The sequence below is a fragment of the Cibotium barometz genome, chromosome 3, assembly GCF_041138505.1.
Source record: "Cibotium barometz isolate CiBa-2024 chromosome 3, ASM4113850v1, whole genome shotgun sequence".
Classification (NCBI taxonomy): domain Eukaryota; kingdom Viridiplantae; phylum Streptophyta; class Polypodiopsida; order Cyatheales; family Cibotiaceae; genus Cibotium; species Cibotium barometz.
In genome coordinates this window covers 70,804,952-70,812,356 of record NC_141048.1, presented here as the reverse complement: position 1 = coordinate 70,812,356, position 7,405 = coordinate 70,804,952, and the positions used below count along the sequence as shown (strand labels likewise).

General features: G+C 43.0%; 1 protein-coding gene across 1 annotated transcript; it reads left to right on the top strand.

The window, feature by feature from the left end:
- The first annotated feature begins 3,757 nt into the window (after positions 1-3,757).
- On the top strand, positions 3,758-6,068 carry LOC147640493 (uncharacterized). Its single transcript, XM_086781290.1, has 2 exons — positions 3,758-5,727; positions 5,816-6,068. The coding sequence occupies exons 1-2, from the start codon at positions 4,010-4,012 to the stop codon at positions 5,838-5,840; spliced, it is 1,743 nt and encodes a 580-aa protein (XP_086637416.1). The 5' UTR covers positions 3,758-4,009; the 3' UTR covers positions 5,841-6,068.
- The last annotated feature ends 1,337 nt before the right edge of the window (positions 6,069-7,405 follow it).

Sequence of the window (7,405 nt, the reverse complement as noted above, 5' to 3'; positions counted from 1 at the left end):
GTTCCTTCACAATCTGCATGGATTTCAGTGTTTGGAAAATGTGGGACATTAGATGTCGAGTCTTTGACACCCAGAGATTGTGGCATGGCACACCCAAATTGGGCACTATAGGAAGCCTTGTCAAAAGGAGAGTAGTCTAGTACGACTCCCTCATTTCCTCTCTTTTCTAAATTGAAATTTCAATGGAGGAGGTTTGAGCGAGCTCATGTTTGATATGCAAAATCAATATTTTAGAGTGCTTGGTCATTGAGGTTAGATTTTTTTAGGTTGGATCTGAATTATCTAGGGTGTTGTGTTCTGTTATTGCAAAAGCATGTGAATGCTGCCTTCAACCTACAAATAGAAGCATGATTGAATTGTATTTTTAGGCCGAATATTTTAAAATGATGTTTTGGAGTTTGATGGATGTTATACAAGACTTATTTGATGTTGGTAGCTCTCGTTGTGTTGCACAAATGTCATTATTTAAAGAAAGATACCATATAGAGAGGGCATCCTTGCTTGATCGCACCATCTATAGATTTTATCCCGAAAGAGATCCAAATGTTATCTTACCAAACTCACATCCAAGGTATATTCTTGCATCTTTTGTATACTAATAATTTATTCCATTCATCTTATGTATTTATAGTCTCTAATGAATGCAGGAAGAAATCCTCACAATGATTGGGAAACAATGAAGGGAAGCGGTGCGCAGAAGTAAGGAACTGCTGAGACGAGAGGAAGAGAGCGCGCGAGAGAGACGACACATAGGAGTGGTGAGGGAGAGCCTTACCCTCTCCTTCTGTATTATCGGTAATGATAATACTATAAGTGAGTGGCTCACTAGTATATACTATACACTTATGGTTAGTAAGTGTTAGTGATGGGCGGTGGGCGTCGGCCACTGAGGCCATTTACCCAACATTCTTCCACTAAATGGCCAATGTGAGATGCCAACAACTATAAAAAGTATACAAAACAGTGAAGAATAATAGCATCTTCACGTAATGCCCAAACAATGCTAAAACTAATCACTGGAGAGGCTCTTAGTAAGGGTGTTTGCTGTGTTCTCACTGGTATGTATCTTCACCAAGTCAAGTCTCTTCTCTACCAGGCATCCTCGAACAAAATGATGTCGCACATCAATGTGTTTTGTCTTTGCATAAAACACCGGATTCCTTGCCAAGGCAATAGCACTCTGACTATCACAGTGAAGAACTGGTAACTTCTACACAACTCCAAGATCTCCCACTAAACTATACAAAGAAAGTCAAAAATATGGGAGATTTGGGGATTGGTGGAGTCTTGTATGAACCAATCTCACACCACGCTTTGCTGTGCAAGATAAAATACCAATCAAAACCACACCAATGCATAGAAGGCGCGCGCTTCAATTGAGATCAACATCTCCTACTATTGCAATAAAAAAAGGTTAGCAATACTTGGATCAACCACTCTAGGCATTCCTTATCATACAAGTGGACCAACCATGTCAGGTTTCCCTCTTGCCCGCAGGTATATAACAACCAAGCTAATCTAGCTAATCATGAGACCGTACTAAGCCTACTTCCTTTTTTCAAAGACTTGAGAACTAGCAAAAGAAAGTCTTGGGCATGAATCATTGTCCTTCAACTATTCAACGCTCAAGAGGTTTACAATCTATCTCAAATTATGTCTTCACTTACGCAAGAAGATCACATGTCATGCTTTCAAGGACAATGAACACAATCCTTCAATTCATTGAGGTATCAAAAGAATTGCATCTAAGTACTTACATCAACATTCCATGCAACTCTCTTATCCCTTATACAAGGTAATGGACACATAACCTTTCTAAGAAAGGATTTGTCAAGAGAAAATCAGCAAGAACACATAACCATCAAGCATGGAAACTTTTCAAGCAATCTTGAATGCAATCCTAGAACTAAGAAGTCCTATTTCTTGACATGCAAACCATTTATTGCTATTAGCTTTGAGTAACCCATTCTAGTATATGCAACAAGGTCATCATCTACCCTCTTCATCAAAGCTTATCCTCTCTTTAAGCAAAGCTCAAAAGACAAGTTCCATCATCCCTTTAGGTGTAGCATGACCATAAATGGAACTACTCAAAATCTAGGCTTTTTGGTTTTCCAAGAATCAAGAAAAATCATCCCAATCATAAAGGCTTAAGATAATCATCAAGACATGAAGTGACCATTAACCATTCAAAAGACACATGATCGCCATCTATTCATGAGGATAAACACCAAACCATGAAGTTGAAATATTACCAACAAGCTATGGAACAATGCATCAAAAGTTATCAATCATGAAGGAACAAACTCACCTCCGAACGTACATATGATCGAGATGTGTGCACATATATATAATCGAGATGTGTGCACATACATACAAATATAATCTAGATGTGCACACATACATACAAAAATAATCTCTCTCTCTCTCTCTCTCTCTCTCTCTCTCTCTCTCTCTCTCTCTCTCTCTCTCTCTCGATAAATTCAAGGTAGAAGAAAACCCTAGATACCATAACCACATAAGGGCAACACAAAAGTGTTTAAATGGATAACAAGCGCTAATTGAAGTAAGCTCAAAAGTGTAAGGAGGAGAGATTTTTTAAAAGGTGCAGAGAGCTTTTATTCTTCAAGTTAATTGTTTTTGGCTTCCTAAAGATTGTGAAAAACCTATAGAAAGGACCCTTGGGCTTGTACAAACCTCAAATTTTGAGTTTATGTTACTTTTTTGCAATGCAAAGCTCTCATGAGTAAGATAATAGGAAGACTTTAGAACCCAACAATTTGAAAGCAAAGTCGCACTTTTGATATTCAAAATAGTGCCTACCTACAACTTTTGCTGTTTCTCCATCCTTTTTTCAATAAACTATGCCATTTGTTTTCACATTTTCCCTTCTATCCAATAAGTGTTAGACATTTTCCCCTTCTATGCTAGGGATAAAGAAGCAATAAAGCCCAACAAAAGAGCTAACCTCCAATGGAAAATTGAAGGAAAGAGCTGTTTGTCTGCGGGTAGGTGTGTGTATAAGCGGAGAGAAAGAGCACGAGTCGTAGCCAAAGGCTAACCGCAGCAAGGGTGCAGACGAGTGAGCCGAGAGAAGAAGCACATTTCATTAATACACCCAACATTCACTCCTTGTGATTTCAAAACACATGAAGTTTTGGGCACTTTCGTTTATGGGAAAGAGGGTCATTTTGCCTTATCATTCTTTATAATCTTCAACATTATGAGCCTAACTAGGCTTCCTACCCCCATCACACAGGCTAACGATACTTCTTGGTACAGTTGCCACCGTGGCGATTGCCTGCCCCACCGGTGTGGCAGGCAATCGCCGTTGGCAACCGGCACCCTTTTTTTTCGTGGCCAGCCAGTGTTTGAACATAAGTATGTTCAAACGTCACTGGCTGGCCATTTCACCATCGCGCACACGTTTGGATGGTTAAGTTGCTTGCCTCTTACGTGGGGTCTTGGGTTCAAGTCCCTCGTGAGTGTGTAGGGTGGTGAATGAACATTTTTTTGTTCAACCGCATGTTCATTCATGCGGGTTAACCTGTAACTTGTTGGGCATCGACAATGACGTGGCATGAAGGCCTAGATATAACAAAATCCCACTGCACCTAATTAGGTATGCTACGCCTAGCTTGCAAAAGGTCATGATGTTGTCGCAATGTACAAAGTAGTAATTACAATAGAAAAGAGGCGTAGTTCATGCCTTTTTATAGGAAAGAGGGTCCTTTTGCCTTATCTTTCCCTAAAGCCTTCAACATTATGAGCTTTTGCAATTGAGGTGTAACATACCTAAAGGCGCAAAAACAGCAAAGGACACCAGTTGAAGGGCGGCAAAAACTTGCACAGCAAGAGAACTTGAACTTATCGGCAGGCCGTTTTTTTATTTAACAAATTCCACTTTTGGCTAGGCTGTTTTTTATTAAAAACATTCGCACCTCCGTGCCAGTTAGAGCCGAGGGTTACGCCTCGCTTTTGCAGAACAAGCGTACGTAGGAGGAGGTTTATGGAGGACCTACGTCCTAAGAAGGAGAAGAGCAGCATGTTGGTTGCCGAGGATGGCACGATGCAGATCTTCGTGAAGCATGGCCAAAGCATAGCTGTCACTTTGGGCGTGAGAGAAAAGGTGTTCTCCTTACAGGCACTTATCCATGCTCGCTTGGGCATTCTTCCTCAGGAGCAAAGGCTCATCTTTGCAGGCAGACAGTTGGACTCTATGAGGAGATTGAGCTATTATGGCATCCACAAATCCTGCACTGTTCACTTAGTCTTCCGCCTCAAAGGAAGTGGTCCTGATGTCGCAGAAGAAAGTGAGCCGAAGAAGCGCATGCAACTGCATCCAGACGAACTAATGGAGGAGTTGATTGCCAGGTTTGGCCCAGAGGCTGTGCAGATGCCACTTTTAGACCTGAAGATTACCACTAGATCTACTATGACAGTGGGTCACTTTATTTCTAAGGTCATGGGCATCACTTGGAAGATAATTGATAGTATGCCGGATTTCTTTCCCAGGGAGGTCATCTTCGCATTAGCTAAAGCCGGGTTATGTGACAGTAGGCTCCCGTACTCTCCTGAGCAACTTGCTAAGGTCCCTGGTTTGACAGCGGTCTTCCAACACGATCTTTATGAGGCACAGAGTCGGTATTGTGCCGTGTTCTTCGACGAAAAGGAGCATCGCATCCTCAAGATTTATGAAAGTGTGCCCTTTTGTGATGTCAGGGGCAGCAGGATGCGACGCGGGGCTTTTGGGACCGTGCACGAGGTGAAGGAGGGTGAAGTGAGCTTTGCCCGCAAGAAGCTAAGATTTGTTGGTGCGGACGAACAAGAGGCTGCCAGCCGTGAGCTAGAGATGCTTCAACGTCTCCCAAAAGATCCGCATCTTCTTAGCTTGAGGGCGTCATACGAACAGGGCAATGATATGTATTTTATTCTCTACCCTTTTGTGGATACAGATCTGGGAGAATTTCTCGCAGCGCCTTGCAAGTTTAGGTGGTGGAAAGAAGCCAAGGAGCGGAAGATAGCTGGATACATGATTTTGGATTGGATGCTTTGCATGGCTCGGGGCTTGGCAACGCTTCATGCCAATTGCGTCAAGCATCGTGATGTGAAACCTTCAAATGTGGGGATATTTGTGAATAGTTTACAGGATTCAGCCCAGAAGTTAGACGTATACCCCGTGTGGCTTGATTTTGGTCTCGCCAAGCACTTCAAGAAGCTGTCAAAGTCTGCGGCGCAAGTTGGAACACCCCTTTTCGAGTCTCAAGAATGTTGTAGGGGACGTTCGGCAGACATCTTCTCCATGGGAACCATATACCTTGATTTGCTCTACCTCTTGAATGGAGTAAGCCTGAGAAAGCTGAAACCCTACAAGACCAAAGGGTGGAAACATATTTGTGGGAAGGAGGAGAGTGTGTTGGTATACCTGCCCTCGAGCAATGAGAGTTGGATTAAGATGAAGACATTGATAAGAGACATGCTGCATTCAGATCCTTACAAGAGGCCGACTGCCTCCAATGTGGTAGAGACACTTGCACACCTGCAGATTATCGAGACTGATCACTCTGGAGATTTTGTGCCACATTGTATAGGAGTGCCACTGCCTAGGGATGAGAGTTCACCAGCCAAGACGGATTCCACATCGGAAGGCTCCAAGGAAGATGGCTCCAAGGAAGGCAGTGATGAGGGCAGCATGGGAGAACAACTATGGTCAACAAGCTCATCCGGGTTGAGTATTTACGAAGTGACATTTTTTGACATCTAAGAAGTGTTGATATGTTTGTGTATTGATAATGTGTTGTTTGATGTTCAACAGAGGTCCGGGGAGACAATTGTCTTGATTGAAGATGAGGCCGACAGCCTAGCGGGGGATGGTATCTCTCAGGCAGTGGACGCATAACGATAGCAGGTGCCTGTGCATGTAGTGCCTAAGGTGTTTGGTGCTAGTGTAGGTAGCTATTGGTTACGAAAAACAATGTATATTTGCCTCTGTGGGATTGAGATACATGGTATCTATCCAACTCTATGCAGGTTCTCACTGGTTTTGTACATTTTGGTGTCTTGTGACTAAACCTTGTCTGTAGGAGCTTACGATTCACGTGCGCATTGCTCCTGGTGGATGCCCAGAGGATCTATTGCTGGCTGTAGCAAATAGATCTCCAGTTGGGTTTGTGGTGCTAAACCTTATTTTTGCAAGTGGGCGGCTTTCTCTTGCCTGGTAGAATGTAGGGGTTTGCTGTTATTGCTCTTAATTACGGGTCATGATGATCATGGCGACAATGGGCCCGACACACGGCATTGCTCTTTGTTCGGGCCCCATGATGATGATCATGGTCTGTTTCTTTGAATGTCTAGTCTTCTCTCTCTCTCTCTCTCACACACACACACACACACACACATTGTGTGTGAGGTAGATACTATATAAAAATAGAGAGAAATCGTAGTGATAAGATATACCAACTTAGAAGGAAGTTATCTTTTGTTTTACAGAAGAATGCCTCGTGCTAGATAGTTAAGGCAGCCTATAACTTACGTGCCATCTCTTGTGTACATGTCTTGGTGCCTCAAATATTCCCATGGGGCAGCCTTTTCTCGACACATTCACTGTCTAGTGTATTTGGCCTGTTACAAGCCAATCTTGAAGGGGCGAATTGTAGTGCTCTGCAGTGACAAGATAAGGTTTCAGGCATGACCCATGGTAATTTTTGACAACGTTCTGAGCTGTACAACACCTTGTGGCAAGATTTCATCAGTTACGAAAGGTCCTTAACACACCAAAAGCAGCTTCTGTGCTTTCTTGACAGATTTAGCCTCAAAAAGAAGCACCAAATAGCCCTTGCCAAATGTGCAAGTCTTCAAATATCTATTATGCCAAGATGTTCTTCTTTGATGCTCTACTCAGTAACGCTTTTGCTGCCAATGGGCGCTCTTCTTTGAGCTCAGGGAGACGTGTTGCATTTGCCTGAGTTCTTGCCATGGCGGAGTCTACCCTGAGCAAGTTGACTGGTATTGGAACTCCATTGGTGCTATTGCCTCTAGGCCAAATATTCATTGAAACGGCGAGCGATGAGTTGTGGCCTTGAATGCGGTTTTGTATGCCCAAGTAGCACCCAAAATAGCCTGTGGCCCCCATGAGGAGGGATGCTGATGACAAGTTAGCGGAGCAGAGAGATCAGTACCTTATTTTTACTCTCTGCTTGGCTATTTGCTATGGGGTAGTAAGAACAAGACTTTCGGTGGAAGATCTTGGACCTGTAGAAAATGTTAGGCAGAAGCTTATTGACATAATGAGTGCCTTGAAGCTAGTAACTTCAAGTGGAGAGCCAAACCTGCACAAGGTATTTTCATAGGGAAACTTTTCCACGGTGGATGAGCTGCAATCTTTAGTAGCTTCCTACAGGATTGA